General features: G+C 45.2%; 2 protein-coding genes and 1 pseudogene across 2 annotated transcripts in view; 2 read left to right on the forward strand and 1 right to left on the reverse strand.

Moving 5' to 3' along the window:
• The window catches only part of Znf597 (zinc finger protein 597), a 324,428-nt gene that overhangs the window by 61,545 nt on the left and 241,562 nt on the right, over positions 1-21,321 (reverse strand). The window lies entirely within an intron of this gene.
• LOC142831532 (olfactory receptor 1f45-like) lies at positions 7,164-8,102 on the forward strand. The gene has a single exon (XM_075941754.1). The coding sequence runs from the start codon at positions 7,164-7,166 to the stop codon at positions 8,100-8,102; it is 939 nt and encodes a 312-aa protein (XP_075797869.1).
• Positions 16,281-17,209, forward strand: LOC142831535 (olfactory receptor 1f45-like; annotated as a pseudogene).

Genomic DNA, 21,321 nt, shown 5'->3' on the forward strand with positions numbered 1-21,321 from the left:
CCTCTTCTACTGTGTTCTCTCATCTCGATTATTCTTGTAGTGATTCATCTTCTTCATAAGACTTTCTTCAACTGATGAGATGCCCTGGTCCACACACTCCTTCCTCCTTGTCCTTAGGCAAAGGCAACAATCAGCTTTAGAGAGAAGAGGAGAAACCGTGGCGGCAATGCCAATGGACGAAAGAGTATGGCATGAGCTTTTGTTTGCTCTCATGCTGAGGACAGCTCTAGGCCGTGTCCCCTCGGCACACACTCTACTTCTGAGCTTCATCTGCCCTCTCACAGCTCCTGAGAATGTTCACTGAATGAGCTTCTGTAGAAAATGCAGACCCCAGAAAGAGCAAAGAGCAAGCGGTGCTGTAAAGTCCCAGAGTCAAGTAGCCATGCCCTGTGTGTCTTCTCATGGTGCTCTTCTTCCTCACCAACACAGACACTCATGTCTGCTTAACATCTGAGAAGTGAGACTTAAATTTCTTCAAAAACTGTGTGTCCTGAGGATGATGATGATGTCCAGGTGACCCCTGTCGATGTACTGAATAGATGCATCTTGGATTGTTTGGAGGAGAAGCAAAAGATATGCATCATTTAAAATTTGCAAACCCATCACTCATATTTGAACTCCTTTCTTAAAATAATTCTGCACATGGAATAACTTCTGTATCTAATTCCTCAGCTAACATTTTTATTGTACATTTATTTTTAGTAAAATGTTTTTTGGACCTATTTATTTTACTTGTTCAAGTATTCTGCCTGGATGTAAGTATGTGCACTACATGTGTGCCTGGTGTTCAGAAACATCTGGACCTGGAGTTACAGGCTGTTGTGAGCCACCACCTGTGTCTAGGAGATGAATCCAGGTGTTCTGCAAGAGCAACAAGTGCTCTAACCATGGAGCCCCCTCTCCAGTCCACATCTGACTGCAGTGAGATCTGACACTGTAAGAGCAGCTGAGCCTGGAAGACTGACTGAACCCCTGGGTTTGCTCAAAACCAAGGGCCTGAGTGTGCTGACACCTCTACCCATGACTTGCATTCCAGCCCACTGTTATAATTATCCTTTTAAAACGTTACTTTCTCCTCCTTTCCCTCTCAGTTGGGATTTGCTATACATTGCAGGCTGCCCTTAGATCCATGATTCTCTTCCATTAATCACTTGATACTGGGATTGCAGTGGTGTCCATGACACTTTGGTGTTTGCCTTAATAAGGATGTGTGATGATCCACCGCTGAGTCCCAGGACTCAGAAGCAACCTCTGAAGGATCAAGAGTTCATGCCATTCTCAGCTACATCAGGTTGAGGCCACTCCTACTGCACAAGTTCTTGTTAAAAAAACTTTAGCACAATATAAACAATGCAATCCAGGTCTGTCATTTCTCTGGCACTGCTGCTGTTAGTTTTTACAATAAACTGACGCATGGGCCTCTCTGCTTCACTGCCCTGTGTAACAATGTCTCCACATCTGTTGTGGCTTCTGAAAAGTAGTTTCCTTTCCTGACTCTTGACCTTGTGATTGGCCACATGAATTACAAGGGAAGATGTGCTGTGGGTGTGACATCTGCCTACTGATCCTCCCCAGTAGAGCCTACTCCCTAGAGGCAGACCCTGCCTGCTGAGACCCAGGAGGAACATAACACTGTGAGTATGAGAGACAGCAGGGGATGCCAACTCCTGGTGACATGGTGACATGCAGGCCAATGAACAGGAGAGGCTAGAAGTCATTGCTTTTGAAATCCCCTGTGGCTGGGCTCCTTGTTGATGGTTACAAAGAAAAAATGACAGAGTTCATTCTCTTTTGTTCTGAGAAATGGTCTCTCTATGGAGCTCAGACTGTCACAGAGTCATCATTTTGTGTGTGTGTGTGTGTGTGTGTGTGTGTGTGTGTGTGTGAGAGAGAGAGAGAGAGAGAGAGAGAGAGAGAGAGAGAGAGAGAGAGAGAGAAAGAACATATCCAGCGATTGGATCTGTGTCCCTGGATGGATGTTGAGCCCCACCTCAGAAGAGCATTGATTTGGTAACCCAGGTCTGGATAATGGAACCAAGTGCTGGTGCTGCAGTTCACCCCCCTCCTCCCAAGCAACTCTTATTTGATAATTTTTTTTTATTGATTTTATTGAGCTCTACATTTTTCTCTGTTCCCCTCTGTGCCTCTCCCCTACCCCCTTCAACCCTCCTCCAAGGTCCCCATGTTCCCAATCACTCAGGAGATCTTGTCTTTTTCTATTTTCTACTTCCCATGTAGATTAGATCTATGTAAGTCTTTCTTAGTGTCTGCATTGTTGTTTAAGTTCTCTGTTGTTTTCAGTAATGTTTCTAAAGATGTTTACCCCTACGGTGATGAGCTTCCTGCTTTTGCTGACTTGGCCTCCCCTGCTGAGGGCTATATATACACTGTATGAGAAAGTGGAATAAAGGCTTGTCTGCAGAACCTGAAGTTGTGTTGTATGTTAATCCAGACGTCCCTCACTCAGAAGAACTACAGTTGCCGTGCTGATGTGACACAAATCTTTGGCAATCTTGTGATGCCAAAGGGATGGTATAAAAACAATCTTTTAAGTCTAAAATAATTTTATGGGCTTCCTTTGGTATCACTGTAGGAGAAGTCAGCCCTGGCTGTAACACTCCTGTTGGCTGAATGGTTGCATTACCCTCCCTTAAATCCTGAATCAATCTCCACTTTCTTGATTTTGTTTTAATAATAAAAATTGGAGAATTCCGTGGTGAATTAGATGGTGCAATGTGTCCATTATCCAGCTGTTCCTGCACTAACTGCTTGGCAGCTTGTAATTTCTCTTGTGTTAGAGGCCACTGATTTATCCATACAGGTTTGTCACTTTTCCATATTATTAGGTCTGCATGGAGTGCAGGTTTTCAGTGACCTCTCCTAAAAATACCCTAATCCTATCCCAGGAGGTCTACTATCTGGTATGATAGGATCAATCTTTTCCCCATTATTCTTGCCTAGATCTTGATTGTGTACTAATACTTGCTGAAACATCTGATTAGTAACAGCTGTGCTGTGAGACTATAAATAAACCCCCATTTTGGACATAATATCTCGGCCCCATAAATGAGGAATAATATATGGCCAGAAAGTTCCTTCATGGCCTTCTCCATCTTTCCAATGCAGTTCATTTCTACTCTGTTCAGGGTTTCTAGTCTGACCAATTCCTAGTAGCTGTGTAATAGCCTCCATTTTTGGCCACCATTGGCTGGTGGTTATAACTGAAATATCCACTCCAGTATCTAGAAGACCAGAAAATATTCTTCCATTATAAACAAAGCGAGTTCTGGTCTCTGAGGACCTATGGCTTGTCCCCAATATGCATCAGGTGAACCAAATCTGTCCTTTCCTGTCTTTTCTTTCTTGCTTTGATTATTGGTTTGCACAGCAGTGATGGAGGAAGGTCATTGGTTAATTAATAAAGAAACTGCTTGGCCTCATAGGTTAGAACATAGGTGGGTGGAGTAAACAGAACAGAATGCTGGGAGGAAGAAGAAGTGAGCTCATACACCTTAGCTCTGCTCTCTGGGGCAGATGCGATGACGCTCTGACCCAGGATGGACGTAGGCTAGAATCTTCCCGGTAAGCGCACCTCGGTCCTACACACATTAATAGAAATGGGCCAGGCAGTGTTTAAATGAATACAGTTTGTGTATTGTTATTTCGGGGTATAAGCTAGCCAGGCGGCCAGGAGCCGGGCTGTGGGAAGAGGCCCGCAGCTCCTACTACACAGCAGGAAGTAAAATTAATTGTGCAAGTCTCTGACCTGCTTTTACTACAGAAACTCCACTTGGTGAGCAAGTCATCACCTTGATCTCTCCCTCAAAATCAGCATCAATGACTCCAGGAGCGACAATGATCCCTTGTATAGTTGAGCTACTTCTCTCTAACAATAATCCTACAGTGCCTTTTGGTAAAAAGGCCCATAGACCCCCAGGGGGAGAGCTTGCATCTCCACTTCAGGTGTCAGAGCCATGTACACGGAAGAGCTGAGGTCGACTCCTGTGCTTCCTGTGGTTGATCTGAAAATGTCCTGTATAGATTTCCTTGTGGGGGAACAATTACTGGATAACCCCATAATTTTGTCTTGGCATCTGAGGCTGGCCCCTGCTTCCGTTCCTGAGAGGAGATTTCCTAGATCATCTCTTTTTGATCTGCACTCACTAGTCCAGTGTTTTCCTCTCCCACATCTTCTACACAACCCTGGTTCTCTTCTTGTCCTCTGGCTTTCTCTCCTATCAGGACATTGTCTGACCTGATGCCCCATAAGACCACATCCAAAACAGCCTCCAGGTATTCCTGTAGTTTGCATTCTCCCTGGGCCTAGGTCTCTCTGCTGGTTTAAGACATCATTAATTGTCTTTCCCTGCAAGGCAGCAGCTATAAACATTCCCTGTGTATATGATTGGCTGATATCTGAGCAAATTCAGATATAATCTGCAACTTTACTCTGCATTTTAAAAGGTCTTATGCCACCTTACATAGAACATTGGCATTCTCAAAGGCTAATTAATTGTTTAATTATTAACTGCCCTGCTTCTGTGTCTCCAATCAACCTATTAGATGCCTGGGTTAGTCTGGAAACAAAGTCCTGGAATAATTCATCTGGCCCCTGTCTTATACTAGATAACTTCTCAGTCTGTTCTTTTGATGATGGAAGTTTACTCCAGGCCTTCTTGCCTGCTGCATTAATTTGGACATATGCTGCTATATCAAATTCCTCCTCTCCCTCTACTCCCTGCTTCCCTTTCCCCTACATGAGACTCAGGCAATTCTCCAATTGTAATTCTTCTCTCTCCACTTTCCACAGCAGAACTACTGTGTGTACCACCTAGATGGTCTGATTTTCTTCCTTCCTTTTTTCCTTTCTTCCTTCCCCTCTCTCTCTTTCTTTTTTCTTCTTTCTATTCTCTCCTTTCTTCCACCCTTCCTCTCTGCCTCCCTCTGCCCTATTTCTCTCTTTCTTTTTTAAACATGAATTCTTTATTGATTCTTGGGAATTTCACATCATGCACTCAAATTATGCTCATCTCCCAGTCCTCCCATATTGACCCTTCACCCTTGCATCATCCAACCCAAAAGAAAAGTAAAACACAATTAAACTAAACCAACCAATCAATCAATCAATCAATCAATCAATCAATCAATCAATCAATCAAACAAATCTTTGCCTCTCCATCTCTCTCACTTCTCTAATACCTTTCTTTATCCTGGAGGCACTGGCTGCCACGGTGTGTCACAAAGGAGACCCTTTTGTCCTATCAGCTTTCCTTGCAAAGTTCACTTTCATGACTCATCGGTCTGGTTCAAGACCTCTGGTTTCTGCTACTCCAACATTACTGGGCCCTCACAGAAACTCTTCTCGGATATCCCGCTGCTGCTTTGAGTCACAGAGCTCCTGAAGGTGTCATTCTGCAGGACCAGCCCTTCATGAGCTCCAGAGGGACACAGATGGGGTAGATGTTAGGGTGGCTGACCTAAGACCCTTCGTGTGGGACTGGGGAGCAGCTGAGTTGGTCAGTCCAGGCTACTGGGGTTGCCCCCGTCAGAGTCAGATCTGCTTGTTTCCTTCTTTAGTCCCTGTCTGTTTCTCAGGGAAGCAGCGAAGGTTGGAGTTGCATACTATGGTTGTCCCCACAGTGGTAGAATCAGATGGAGCCTCATCCTGCTTCCACCTGCTATGGAGAAGTGTGTGTGAGTGGTAGGAACATGGTGTTCCAGCCCTGTAGTGATATGTCGTTTGTATCTTAATAAATAAAGCTTGTCTGAAGTTCAGAGTGTCAAACAGCTGCACTGATCAGCCTTACAGACCAGACAGTGGTAACACACACCTTTAATCCCAGTAACCACACTAGTTTGCCATAGATCGGGCGGTAGAGTGCACACTACCCCTACCACTAGAGAAGAATACAAGACAGGAGGAGGCAGCACTCACACAGAGTCTCTTTCTGAGACTCCTGGAGGCAGGATCGCCATTTCAGACTGAGGTAGAGGTGAGAACCAGTGGCTGGCTGTTTTGCTTTTCTGACCTTCAGATTAAATCCCAATTTCTGTCTGTCAGTTTTGATGAATCGTGCTACACAGCCTCACCACGCTGAGCCTATGTTTGATAGGGGTTCCATTCCAGGAAAGCAGTAAACCGTGTGAGTTGGAAATGCATATGCTATAAAGGACAAATTCCTCATAGATGTTGCCCTTAATATTCCTGCCTCAAACTGAAGACGATATGACATCACGGAACACTGCTGAAAATGACCAGACATAGGAAAGCAAAGATTACATTGAAATACGGGAATACAAAAATTTCCTCTCCACACCGGCAGGCACAGGCTGAGATCACAGGTGATGAGAGCTGATGTCATAAACAATGCCATGGGGGGGGGTCTGTGTCTACCAGCATGGACTCCTTTCTGAAGTCTGTCCATCTCAATCCAACCATTGCATGTAAAGTTTGGTGCTATTCTCTGTCACTGTTGTTTGGTCCAAAGGGGCCAAACATGTAGACAGGAGTTTCTCTTTTTGTCTATAACGAGGCTCTAAGGGATTCTGGTCCCAGTAGCCAAAGAGACTCCCATAAATGACTGTTCTGTGATTGTTCTGAACATCTTTCCTGCTCAGAAGACTGAGACCCTATACACCTGCTCTTCCCTAGCTTAGGACTTTACTGTGTTCCCAAGATATCACTAACGCGGAGGTTAGTGCGAGGTGAGCAGCATTCGATAGCACCAATTGCCCTCCAGACAGGGTTATAGCAGTGGAGACATGAACATTTGCTGACTCAGGGGTGAAGTTACTTCAGAAACATCCCCTGCAGCAGCAAGAAGCCGATGTAGAAGCTCAAATCCATTGGTTATCGCTTGTGACAACACAGCACTAACAGGACGTCTGTCTGATGCTCTGTGCTAGGAAGGAGGCAGAAGGAAAGCTGAGGTTAAACACGTCATAGCTATTCTTAGAGACGGTGTGGACACTGAGATGTTCAGGTAGGACATACACCATGGCAGAGTGTTGGAAAGCAGATGTGTAGATGACCTGGGCACATCCTGGGCTAGCAACTCTGTGAACTGATTTGCAGAGGGGACCCTGACTAGTGCCCTATTACATCATGTCCATGCCCGCTTAGGTTTTGAATTTACTGTCTTCTCCTCACTTGGGCTCAGACCATGAGAGTCAGCAACCAGTCGAGTGTCTCTGAGTTCCTCCTCCTGGGACTCTCCAGGGATCCCCAGCGGCAACAGCTCTTCTTCCTGCTCTTCCTCACCATGTACCTGGCCACTGTCCTGGGGAACCTGCTCATCATCCTGGCCATCGGCACAGACTCCCGCCTGCACACGCCCATGTACTTCTTCCTCAGCAACCTGTCCTTCGTGGATGTCTGCTTCTCCTCCACCACTGTCCCCAAGGTGCTGGCCAACCACTTACTCGGGACTCAGTCCATTTCCTTCTCTGAGTGTCTCACACAGATGTATTTTCTTTACTTGTTTGCTCTCATGGACAATTTCCTGCTGGCTGTGATGGCCTATGACCGTTTTGTAGCCATCTGCCACCCTTTACACTACACAACAAAGATGACCCAAAAACTCTGTGTCCTGATGGTGGCCGGATCATGGGTCACTGCCAATCTGAGTGTCCTATTACACACCCTGTTCATTGCTCAGCTCTCATTCTGTGGGGACAATGCCATCCCTCACTTCTTCTGTGACCTGACTCCTCTCCTGAGACTGTCCTGCTCTGACACACACCTCAATGAGCTGATGATCCTCACAGAGGGAGCTGTTGTCACGGTCACCCCTTTTGTCTGCATCCTGATCTCCTACATCCACATCACATCTGCTGTCCTGAGAGTCTCATCCCCAAGGGGAAGATGGAAAGCCTTCTCCACGTGTGGCTCCCACCTGGCTGTGGTCTGCCTCTTCTATGGCACCATCATCGCCGTCTATTTCAACCCTGCATCTGCACATTCATCTGAGAAGGACACGGCAGCCACTGTGTTGTACACAGTGGTGACCCCCATGCTGAACCCGTTCATCTACAGCCTGAGGAACAGGGACCTGAAAGGGGCTCTCTACAAAGTGGTCCATAGAATGACCTTTTCTGTTTAACGAGAATATATGTACTCATCCTTGTTCCCTATCCCACTTCAGATGTGTATAATTGTACAACTGGACTGTGTTAGGCTCAGTCAAAAACTGGTTGTTTTTTTCTTGTTAGGTGACCCTCCTTCACCAGGTGCCAGTTGGAATTACCAAATCATGTGTCACCATCTAGTCCTGTCTTGATTTATTCTCCCTCTTTTTTCAAGAGGGTTTTTCTATAACTTTAAAACCTGTCCTGCACCTAGTATTGTAGACCACGCTGGTCTCGAACTCACAGAGTGCACGCTTGCATCTGCCTTCTGATTACCCTGATTAAAGGCCTGTGCCACCACTGCTGGGCTTGACTGTTGTTTGGATTTCTGGGATCAAACTCTGTCCACTCTAGGTAAGAGCTCTACCCTTAACTACCTTCTGCAACCATTTGTAGCAACTTTAAAATTGTTTCATGTGCCTGTCAACTTGTTCCATTTTGTCTGTCTGTCTGTCTCTCTATACTTCCTGTTCACATGTTTGCTGTATGCCTCTGAATGAGTGAACAGACCACAGAGGTCAATCTTGGGACTCGTTTCTTGGCAACCATACCTCTTATTTTTGTGTGACAATGTCACTCATGGGACCTTAGGCTCATGAATTAGTCTGGATTAATTGACCTGTGTGCCCATGGAATCCACCAGTTTTCAGGACCAGCCCTGGGGTTACCAATTCCCACAACTGTGTCCTGATTTGCTTTGGTTCTGAGGGTTTGTCCCAGTTCCTCCTGCTTGGAAGGCAAACACCTTACAGACGGAACCATCTCCTGTTTAAAATAAAATGTAGTTGTGAGCTAAGAGTGCTGCTGTATGCAGAGGCAGGTGGAAGTCTATGACTTCGAGACCAGCCTGGCTGTATGCAGAGGCAGGTGGAAGTCTATGACTTTGAGACCAGCCTGGCTGTATGCAGTGGCAGGTGGAAGTCTATGACTTTGAGACCAGCCTGGCTGTATGCAGAGGCAGGTGGAAGTCTATGACTTTGAGACCAGCCTGGCTGTATGCAGAGGCAGGTGGAAGTCTATGACTTTGAGACCAGCCTGGCTGTATGCAGAGGCAGGTGGAAGTCTATGACTTTGAGACCAGCCTGGCCTACACAGAGAGTCCCAGAGCAGTTAAGGCTACATGGTGAAACCTTGCCTCAAATGCAAACAAACAAAAAATGCTTGATTTTGTTTTTATTTAAATGTGTTTTTGTGTGTGTCTGTGCGGGAACGTGTATGTGTGTGCACATGCATGTCACAGTATATAAGGTGGAAGTCATGGACAACTTTCAGGAATAAATTATCTTTTTTTAAGTGTGTGGGTGCCAGGAATCCAAGTTTCTAAGTCGAGATTGTGGCAAGTGCCTTTCTCCCCTGGGCCATCCACCTTCCCTAGAAGAAGTCCTTGTTTAGAGTCTGTAGGAAGATGTGGTAACACACGCATTTGGACACTGTGATCACCTAGGAATCTACTGTAGTGTAAAATCTCCATACAGAACAGGTAAGGGGGGCTCTGGAGGGTGGGGTGACAGTGAGATGAAGAAAACATCTGAGTTGTCTCCAATGAGCAGTGTCCTTATGTGTCCCCATTATGGTCTTCATGGAGGCTGGTCCACAAAAGCTCCTCTGTGAATGTGACTGCTACCTGCAGGAAAAGCGTGTCAGAGGAGACAGGGCTTCAGGAACCCAGAGATGAGCTGGACATCGTCAGGACCCTTTAGGGGAATTCTGAATGGCTGTATGTAACAATGGAGTGTGCATACATGAGCTCATGTGCGGCATGTGGTAAGGAAACCTACATTCAATGCTCCTTCTGCTCAGACCCACTGCCAGGTCTCTTCCCAATCCCTTGTGAACCAAGCCCTTGTTCTCCACAGAGCCTCTTCTACTATGTTCTCTCATCTCGATTATTTTTGAAGTTGTTGATCCTCTCCATAAGACTTTCTTCAGCTGATGAGATGCCCTGGTCCACACACTCCTTCCTCCTTGTCCTTAAGCAAAGGCAACAATCAGCTTTAGAGAGAAGAGCAGAAGCCGCAGTGCAAGGCCAAGGGATGAAAGAGTATGGCATGAGCTTTTGTTTGCTCTCATTCTGAGGACAGCTCTAGGCCGTGTCCCCTCGGCACACACTCTGCTTCTGAGCTTCATCTGCCCTCTCACAGCTCCTGATAATGTTCACTGAATGAGCTCCTTCAGAAGAATGAGGACCTCATAAAAAGAAAGAGCAAACGGTGCTGTAAAGTCCCAGAACCATGTCATCCAGCCCTGTGTGTCTTCTCATGGTGCTCTTCTTCCTGACCAACATGGTCACTCATATCTGCTTAACATCTGAGAAATGAGACTGAATTTTTTTAAAAAATAGTGTCCCCTAGGATGATGTCCATGTGACCCCTGTTAATGTACAGAATCTATATAATTGGATCATTTGGAGGAGAAACAGAAAGCAAACCCATCATTTATAATTTGCAAACCCATCACTCATATTTCAACATCTTCTGCTGTCCTAAAATATTTCTGCACATGGAATAGCTTCTGTATCCACTTACTTTTTCCACCTAATATATTTTATTATATATCTAATTTTAACAAAATCTTTCGGGGACTTGTTTATTTGGCTAGTCCAAGCATTCTGCCTGTTTGTATGTATGTGCACTATGTGTGTGCCTGGTGTCCAGAGACAACTGGACCTGGAGTTACAGGCTGTTGTGAGCCACCACCTGTGTCTAGGAGATGAACCCAGGTGTTCTGCAAGAGCAATAAGTGCTTTAACCACAGAGCCACGTCTCCAGCCCACATCTGACTGCAGTGAGATCTGACACTCTAAGAGCAGCTGAGCCCAGAAGACTGACTGAACCCCTGGGTTTGCTCAATACCAAGGGCCTGGGTGTGCTGAGCTCTTTATCCATGACTTATATTCTAGCCACTGTTATAATTTTCCTTTCAAAATGTTACTTTCTCTCCTTCTTTCCCTCTCAGTTGGATTTGCTATACATTGCACGTTGCCCTCACAACCATGATTTTCTTCCCTTAGCCAGCTGATTACTGGGATTGCACGTACGTGCTATGAGTCTTTGGTGTTTTCCTTAAAAAAGATGTGTGATGATTCATTGCTGTAGTCCCAGGACTCAGAAGGCAAACGCAGAAGGATTAAGAGCTTTTTCCAGCCTCAGGTACATCATGATTGAGGCCACTTCTACTGAACAAATTCATGTCGCAAGATAATTCCTCAGTGTAAACAATGCAATCCAGGTCTGTGATTTCTCTCATATTTGGTTGTGAGCCTTGCCTTTATCAGCTGAGCCAACTCTCCCGCTCTAGTCTGAAATTTCTCCAAGGCACTGCTGCTGTTTGTTTTCACGATAAACTGACACATGGACCTCTCTGCTTCACTGCCCTGTATAACAATGTCTCCACATCTGTTGTGGCTTCTGACCAAAGATTTCCTTTCTGACCTTGTGTTTGGCCACATGAGTTACCAAGGGAAGATGTGCTGTGGGTGTGACATCTGCCTACTGATCCTCCCCAGTAGAGCCTACTCCCTAGAGGCAGACCCTGCCTGCTGAGACCCAGGAGGAACATAACACTGTGAGTATGAGAGACAGCAGGGGATGCCAAGACCTGGTGACACAGGTGACATGCAGGCCAATGAACAGGAGAGGCTAGAAGTAATTGCTTTTGAACCCAAAATGGCTGTGCTCATCAATGGTGGTTACTACATAAAAATTACAGAGTTCATCCTATTTTTTTTTGAGATATGGTCTTTCTATAGAGTTCAGATTCCCCCCGAATTCATCATCGTGTGTGTGTATTTTGTGTTTGTGTGTGTAGACAGAGTCTCCTGTGACTATATCTGGCTCCTCTACGTGGCTGAGGCTGGCTTTGAATACTTGATACTCCTTCCTTTACCTCCCAAGTGTTGAGCTTACAGAATTTTCCACCATGTCTGGCTTATACAGAAAGCTTCCTTTAAAAAAAAAACTTAAAAACAATCCGTAAGTGTATGAGTGGACTTCCTGCCACATAACTGTGGACCTCATGCATGCTTAGTGTCTGCAGAGCTAGAAGAAGCATTGGAATCCCTGGAATTAGATTTATGGATGGTTGTGAGACACCTGTGGATGCTAAGATTTGAACCCGTAGAGAGCAGGAAGAGTTCTTAATTCCTGAGCCATCTCTCCAGTCCTGACAAAGATTCTTAAAGAAAGTTACCTATGGGTCTAAAGAATTTTGTTCATTAGAATCCTCATTTTCCCAGTTTGTAAATGGATTCATCAATGCTTCTATTTCTCATTTTCTCTAAAATGGAAGAAGCATATGACTTGCCCCTTGACCCCTTATCAAACTGATTGATGGCATATGAATTGTGTGTACATGGGATATGATCTCTAGGTGATATCTACCCAGATACAGATGACTAAGCAGAGTAAAGGATGGAATGAATATGACTTAAAATACAGACTCTGCATGGTCGACAAGCGCTCTGACAAAGTCAAGAGTCACGAGACATTTCATACCAACTGTTTCAGTTAGTCATGTGTCTAACTTACTTACTTCCTCACTAAGCAGAGGATGAGCGTTTGGGATTCAGAGGAAGCAGGTCAGATGCTTCCTAAAGTCAGACAACAGAGAGCAGTGGATTGGGAAGTGTGCACAGCTCTGTGCAACTCAAGCTTATTGACTTTCTATTTTATTTTCTTTGTATTCTTTTGGAGATAAGGTCTCACTGTGTATTTCTGGCTGGCCTGAACTCACTATGTAGAACAATCTGGTCTGGAGCTCACAGAAATCTGCCTGCCTCTTCCTTCCAGCCACTGGGATTAAATTTAAAAATTACATTGTGCATGTCTTAGTTTCTCTTCTATTGCCATGTGGAGACACCATGACTAAGACAACTTATAAAAGAAAGCATTTAATTGGAAGGTTGTTTATGATGTCTGAGGGCGAGTCCATGACCATCATGGTGGGTAGCCTGGCAGCAGATGGGAGGCATGGCACTGGAGCCTCAGCTGAGAGCTTACATCTGATCCATACACTGGAGGCAGAGGGCAAGAGATGAGCCTAGTGTGACACACATGTGACACACTCCTTCAAAGACCACACCTCCTAATCTTTCCCCAAACAGTTCTCCAACTAGGAATCACACATTCAAATATGGGCCAATATAGATAATTCTCACTCAAACCAACACAGTTTGCGTGTGTGTGTGTGTGTGTGTGTGTGTGTGTGCGCGCGCGTGTGTTGCACACTAGGAAGCTATAGAGCACTTGTGGATGTCAGAGAACAGCCTGCAAGAGCCAGTTGGACCGTGTGGGTTGTGGGGGATCAGCTAAGGTCATCACACTCGCTGGTTCGTGCCTACAACTGAGCCATCTCACAGGCTCTTGAAGTCAGTCTCTTGATTCTTACATGGCTTCACATTCTCAACAGTGACATCAACTGGAACTGTGTGTGTGGAGGAGAATATGCTGGATTCTGATGTTCTCTGTAGCAGAAGGGTGTTGCCTGTAGTTACACTCAAATATTCCACAATTTTCAGTGTTGTTTATGTCCCGAGGAAAAGACTCAGGTGACAGTCTTCATTATCAGTGTTGGACCCCAAAGAGCCCCAGAAGGAGAAAGGACAAATTGCTGTCTGCTTGTTTCTAATGAGGCTCTCTGGGACCATGGCCCTTGTGGCCATGGAAGTTCCTCTGAAGAGCTCACCCTGTGGATCCCCAGATGTCCTTCTGTTCCTGAGGGCTGAGCCCAGGCTCCAGAGCATCCTGCATACAGCCCAACAACACCAATGACATTTCTCCTCCCTCAGAACGACAACTTCTGGCCAAGTAAAGAATGTGAAGCAAGCCCAGCACTTCTGGTGACATCGCCGACTGCCGTCTGCTCTCAATGTCAGGTCAGTAGGACTTTATGCTGCATATTGGAGGTGAAACCTTCTAGGGACCCCCTTCCTCCTACGTGGAGCCACATAAGCAGTTCTGAGCTCACAGACCATTCTTTATAATCACCCATTACAACCAGCGCCTGTCTTGTCAGTTCTGGAGTCCTGGCTGTGGGGAGTCCAGGTTGGCCAAGTGTCTGTCTATCCCTCTGACTCATCCTTAGCTCCACAAGTTCAGCTCAGGGCCCCTAGCCAAGAAGTCGTGGTCTAGAACTCAGAGGTGAGCTCTGTTTGAGTCTAGAGAGCAGCACACTGTGATTATCAGTCCTGGGGTGGCTTTAGATGAGGCCAAATTTGGTCCACAAATAAATAGGAATATGTGATTTGTTCAGATTGGAGAGGATGGAGAACCCATGTTTCCTTCAAGCCTCATTGTTAATCATGGTGATGATGTCTATAATACTGGGTGTTAAATACTTGTGGGTTCGAGCATCTGTGTGTGTATGAGTGCTTTGGTGGTTTTATATCTTTTTGTCAATTTTGATTAATTGTACATAATTATGGTTTCATCATGGCAGTTGCACACATATGTAAAATATGTGATCTCATGCAAATCATCTCATCCTTTACTGTCTTTTGGCTTCCCATCTGGTTTTCTTGTCCCTGGAAGTAGGTTCCATTCTACTTTAATGTTTTTATTATTATTATGTATTAATTACAAAAAATAATGTTATTTAGTACCAGATACTGTCTCTCTCTATCTTGGCTGTCCTGAGACTCTTACATTTTTGGTTGTGAGCCTTGCCTTTAATGCTGAGCCATCCCTCCAGCTGCTGAGACTCTTTATGGAGATACTCTCTATGTATGAAGCTGGCCTTAAGCTCACAGAGATCCTCCAGCCTCCTCCTTTAGATTAGTGGGATTACAGATGTTGCAACCAATCTGTAGCATGTTTCTATATTAACTTATATTCCTCATTTGTAAAGAAATGTAGTCAGGTAGTAGAACGCAATCGGGAAGCAGAGCCAGGTTGATCTCCTTGAGTTTGAGGCCAGCCTGGTCTACAATGCAGGTTCCTTGATACCCAGAGCTACACAGAGAAATCAAATCTCAAAAAAATCAGAAAACCCCCAGAAACCAAAAACAACAAGCAAGAAAAAAAAAAAACAAAAAGAAATGTAGTGTTTTTGTTTTCCCGAGTCTGGCGTATTTCACTTATCACGTTAATATAATTTCCATCAATATGCCTTCAAATTATCTAACATTCGTATTTTTAAATAAAGCACCACCTGACACATATCACACATATCATACATATCACACACACACACATACATTTTTTTTTTGTCCATGAATCCATTGAGAAACATCTAAACGAAATTGCATGCTATCGTCAGGCTGGCCGTGTAGCTCAAGACCTTAAACTCTTGATCCTCCTGCCACCACCTTCCGAACACCGAGATTCAAGGCATCTACTACTACACCCTCCCTCCTAACTCTGCTAGAATTCTTATGTTTGTAATTTGTTTTTAGTTATTGAGAGAGCGTTTCTTTGTTGAGCCATGGAGACTGTCCTTAATCTTGCTCTATAGATCAAGCTGGCCTTGAACTCAGAGATCTGCTGACTCTGCCTTCCAGTTGTTGGGATTAAAAGTGGGCACCAGCACCTATAGGATATATCTGTGATTTTTTTTATAAATCACACTTTTATTTTATTATGGAACTGGAAAGATGGCTCAGTGGTTAAGAGCACTGGCTGTTCATCCATTAGCCCATCACCCATAGGGTAAGTCTTACCTGTCTTTAACTCCAGTACCTGAGTATTGGAAACCCTCCCACAGACATCCATGCAGGCAAAACACCAATGCACATGAAATAAAAACAATTTTAAAATTATGCTTTTAAAAACATTAGCTGGACAGGCATTGTGATCATGTCACCCATGAACCTGGGAAGCTGGGTCAGGAAGATTCTAAGTTCAAGGTCACTCTTGTCAACACAGGGAGACCCCGTCTCAAAGATCCAAAAGGAAAACAATGGCAGAAAGTTCAAGCATCACACATAAATGAGCAGAAACTCACTGTCAGAAACTGTTCATCATCCTTCCTGAGACACCACACGCAATCCATTCACAGCCTGCACACTGTGCCGATGAAGAGGCGAAGCCACGGGAGGGAACACAATGTTCGTGCTTTTGCCAAAACCTCTGTCCTATTTCTCTGTTGCTCTAGTTGTCCAGTCTTGAGCAGGATTCCCAAGTTTGAGGATTTAATCATCATTGCCTGCTCATAGTCTAATGGGAGGCAGCAACGTCTCTGAGTTCCTCCTCCTGGGACTCTCCAGGGATCCCCAGCAGCAGCAGCTCCTCTTCCTGCTCTTCCTCACCATGTACCTGGCCACTGTCCTGGGGAACCTGCTCATCATCCTGGCCATCGGCACAGACTCCCGCCTGCACACCCCATGTACTTCTTCCTCAGCAACCTGTCCTTCGTGGATGTCTGCTTCTCCTCCACCACTGTCCTCAAGGTGCTGGCCAACCATATACTTGAGACTCAAGCCATTTCTTTCTCTGGGTGTCTCACACAGATGTATTTTCTTTTCATGTTTGTGGACATGGACGATTTCCTGCTGGCTGTGATGGCCTATGACCGTTTTGTAGCCATCTGCCAGCCTTTAAACTACACAACAAAGATGACCCAAAAACTCTGTGTCTTGCTGGTGGCTGGATCGTGGGCCACTGCCAATCTGAATGTCCTATTACACACCCTGCTCATTGCTCAGCTCTCATTCTGTGGGGACAATGTCATCCCCCACTACTTCTGTGACATTACTCCTCTCCTGAGACTGTCCTGCTCTGACACACACCTCAATGAGCTGATGATCCTCACAGAGGGAGCTGTTGTCACGGTCACCCCTTTTGTCTGCATCCTGATCTCCTACATCCACATCACATCTGCTGTCCTGAGAGTCTCATCCCCAAGGGGAAGATGGAAAGCCTTCTCCACGTGTGGCTCCCACCTGGCTGTGGTCTGTCTCTTCTATGGCACCATCATCACTGTGTATTTCAACCCCGCATCTGCACATTCATCTGAGAAGGACACGGCAGCCACCGTGTTGTACACAGTGGTGACCCCCATGCTGAACCCGTTCATCTACAGCCTGAGGAACAGGGACCTGAAAGGGGCTCTCTACAAATTGGTCCCCAGAAGGACCTTTTCTGTTTAACGAGAAGATTTGTACTGTTCTAGATCATGTTTCAGAGTTGAGCATAATTTGGCACCTGGTTTGTGTTAGGCTAAGTTAAAAAACAATTGTTTATTTCATGTTAGGGAACTCTCATTCACCAGCTGCCATAATGGTGTTACCAAATAATGGCACTCCACCCTGCTTTGTTTGGATTGTTTTGTGGGTTCTAGGGATGGACCCTGGACTCAGCCCCTGCTCGGTAAGAGCTCTACTCCGTACTATATTCTGCAGCCATTCATACTGACTTTAAAAATATTTTATGTGCCCTTTAACTTGTTACATTTTGTCTGTCCATCTGTCAGCTTCCTGCTCATAAGTTTGGTGTATGTCCATGAATGAGTGAACAGATGACAGATGTCATTCTAGAGTGTCATTTCTTGGGAACCATAAACCTTACTTTTGCATGACAATGTCATTCATGAGACCTTAGGCTCACGAATTAGTCTGGATTGGCAGGCCTGTGTGTCTCTGGAATCCGCCAATTTTCAGGCCCTAGCACTGGAATTACAAATTTCCTCAACTATGTCTGATGGAGGTGGGTCTTGTATCTTATCTGTTGCTTTCATTGGTTAACTAATAAATAAAACTGCTTGGCTTGATAGGACAGAAAATTAGGTAGGCGGAGTAGACAGAACAGAATGCTGGGAGAAAGAAGCCAAGTCAGGCAGTCGCCATCATTCTCCCACCCAACACAGACGCAGGTTAAGATCTTCCCTGGTAAGCCACCTCGTGGGCTACACAGATTATTAGAAATGGGTTAGATCAATATGTAAGAGCTAGCCAATAAAAGGCTGGAACTAATGGGCCAGGCAGTGTTTAAAAGAATACAGTTTCCGTGTAATTATTTCGGGTAAAGCTAGCCGGGTGGCGGGACGCAGTCCGCCGCTGGAGCTGGGGCGACCGAGCGCAGCCTGCAGCTCCAACAACATGTGTCCTGTTTTTGCATTGGTTTTGAGGGCCCTCATGCTTAGAAGGCAACCACCTTATAGACTGAACCATGTCCTGTTTAAAATAAAATGTATTTGAGAGCCAAGTATGGTGCCATATGCAGAGGCAGGTGGATCTCTGTGACTTCAAGACCAGCCTAGTGTACATAGTCCCAGATCAGTCAAGGCTGCATAGTGAAGCCTTTCCTCAAGCACAAACAAGCAAAAAAATACTTAGTTTTGTTTTGATTTAAAAGTGTTTTTTTTGTGTGTGTGTTTGTGTGTCTCTGTATATGAACATGTGTGTGTGTGTGTGTGTGTGTGTGTGTGCACATGCATGTAACAGTATGTAAGGTGGAGGTCATGGACAACTTTTGGGAGTGAATTATCTCTTTTGAATTGTGGGATCCAGGAACCAACTCACAGACAAGACTGTGGCAAGTGCCTTTCTCCCCTAAGCCATCCCACCTTCCCCTAAGAGAAGGCCTTGTTTAAGGGTCTGTAGGAAGATGTGGTAACACACGCATTGAACACTGTGATCACCTAGGAATCTACTGTAGTGTAAAATCTCCATACAGAACAGGTAAGGGGGGCTCTGGAGGGTGGGGTGACAGTGAGATGAAGAAAACATCTGAGTTGTCTCCAATGAGCAGTGTCCTTATGTGTCCCCATTATGGTCTTCATGGAGGCTGGTCCACAAAAGCTCCTCTGTGAATGTGACTGCTACCTGCAGGAAAAGCGTGTCAGAGGAGACAGGGCTTCAGGAACCCAGAGATGAGCTGGACATCGTCAGGACCTTTAGGGGAATTCTGAATGGCTGTATGTAACATTGGAGTGTGCATACATGAGCTCATGTGCGGCATGTGGTAAGGAAACCTACGTTCAATGCTCCTTCTGCTCAGATCCACTGCCAGGTCTTCCTAATCCCTGTGAACCAAGCCCTTCTTTCCCACAAAGCCTCTTCTTTTGTGTTCTCTAATCTTGATTATTCTTGGAGTTATTCATCCTCTCCATAAAACTTTCTTCAGCTGATGAGATGCCCTGGTCCACATTCCTTCCTCCTTGTCCTTAAGCAAAGGCAACAATCAGCTTTAGAGAGAAGAGGAAAAACAGCAGGGCAAGGCCAAGGGATGAAAGAGTATGGCCTGAGCTTTTGTTTGCTCTCATTCTGAGGACAGCTCTAGGCCGTGTCCCCTCGGCACACACTCTGCTTCTGAGCTTCATCTGCCCTCTCACAGCTCCTGATAATGTTCACTGAATGAGCTCCTTCAGAAGAATGAGGACCTCATAAAAAGAAAGAGCAAACGGTGCTGTAAAGTTCCATATCCAAGTTGCCCAGCCCTGTGTGTCTTCTCATGGCATTCTTCTTCCTGACCATCATGGTCACTCATGTCTGCTTAACATCTGAGAAGTGAGATTGAAAAATTTTTTTTTTTGGTTTTTCGAGACAGGGTTTCTCTGTGGCTTTGGAGCCTGTCCTGGAACTCGCTCTGTAGACCAGGCTGGTCTCGAACTCACAGAGATCCGCCTGCCTCTGCCTCCCGAGTGCTGGGATTAAAGGCGTGCGCCACCATCGCCCGGCTGAGATTGAAATTTAAAAAAAAAAACTGAGTGTCCTCAAGATGATGCCCATGTGACCCCTGTTGATATATAGAATAGATGCATCTTTGATTCTTAGGAGGAGAAACAGAAGGGAAGACATTATTTAATTTTTACACACCCATCACTCATGTTTGACCCACATCTGCTTTCTTAAAATAATTCTGAACATGAAATAACTTTTGCATCTTCTTACTTTTTTACCTAATGTTTTATTGTACATTTAATTTTAACAAAATCTTTTGGGGACTTGTTCATTTTACTTGTTCAAATATTCTGCCTGTATGTATGTATGTGCACTATGTGTGTGCTATAGACACCTGGACCTGGAGTTACAGGCTGTTGTGAGCCACCACCTGTGTCTAGGAGATGAACTCAGGTGTTCTGCAAGAGCAACAAGTGCTCTAACCATGGAGCCACCTCTCCAGCCCACATCTGATGTTCTGACCACAGTGAGAACTGACACTGTAAGAGCAGCTAAGCCCTGAAGACTGACTGAAACCCTGGCTTTGCTCAAAACCAAGGGTCTGGGTATGCTGAACACTCTACCCATGACTTACATTCCAGCCCACTGTTATAATTATCCCTTCAAAATGTTACTTTCTCCTCCTTCCCCTCTCAGTATGATTTGTTATACATTGCATATTGCCCTTACACCCATGATTTTTTTCCTTAGTCACCTGATGATTGGGATTGCAGGCATTGCCATGATACTTTGGTGTTTTCCTTAAAAAAGATGTGTGATGATCCATAGCTGTAGTCCCAGGATTCAGAAGGCAAACACAGAAGGAACAAGAGTTATGCCTGCCTCTGCTACATCAGAAGGTTGAGGCCATGTCTGCTTCAAGAGTTCCCATTACACGGGGCTGGAGAGATGGCTCAGTGGTTAAGAGCACTGACTGCTCTTCCAGAGGACCCGGGTTCGATTCCCAGCACCCACATGGCAGCTCACAACTGTCTGAAAATGCAGTTCCATGAGATCTGACACCTTCACACCAACATAATAAAGTTAAATAAAAAAAGTTTAAAAAAAAAAGAGTTCCCATTACAAAACATTTGCACAATGTAAACAATGCAATCCAGGTCTGTGATTTCTCTCATATTTGGTTGTGAGCCTTGCCTTTATCAGCTGAGCCCACTCTCCATCTCTAGTCTGAAATTTCTGCAAGGTAGTGTTGCTGTTAGTTTTTTACAATAAACTGACACATAGGCTTCTCTGCCCTGTATAACAATGTCTCCACACCTGTTGTGGCTTCTGCCAAGTGGTTTACTTTTTTTGACCCTTGACCTTGTATTTGGCCACATGAATTGCAAGGGAAGATGTTCTGTGGGTGTGACATTCGGCCTGCTGATTCTCCCCAGTAGGGCCTACTACTCCCTAGAGGCAGACCCTGTCTGCTGAGACCCAAGAGGAACAGAGGAGGGAGTATGAGAGACAGCAGGGGATGCCAAGTCCTGGTGACATGGTGACATGCAGGCCAATGAACAGGAGAGGCTAGAAGTCATTGCTGTTGAAATCCCCTGTGGCTGGGCTCCTTGTTGATGGTTACAAAGGAAAAATGACAG

Source organism: Microtus pennsylvanicus, chromosome 11 (assembly GCF_037038515.1).
Source record: "Microtus pennsylvanicus isolate mMicPen1 chromosome 11, mMicPen1.hap1, whole genome shotgun sequence".
In the NCBI taxonomy this organism is placed as follows: Eukaryota; Metazoa; Chordata; class Mammalia; order Rodentia; family Cricetidae; genus Microtus; species Microtus pennsylvanicus.

Bases quoted from the DNA above. Each gene is read 5' to 3' on its own strand.
- LOC142831532 (XM_075941754.1), top strand. From the start codon at position 7,164: ATGAGAGTCAGCAACCAGTCGAGTGTCTCTGAGTTCCTCCTCCTGGGA.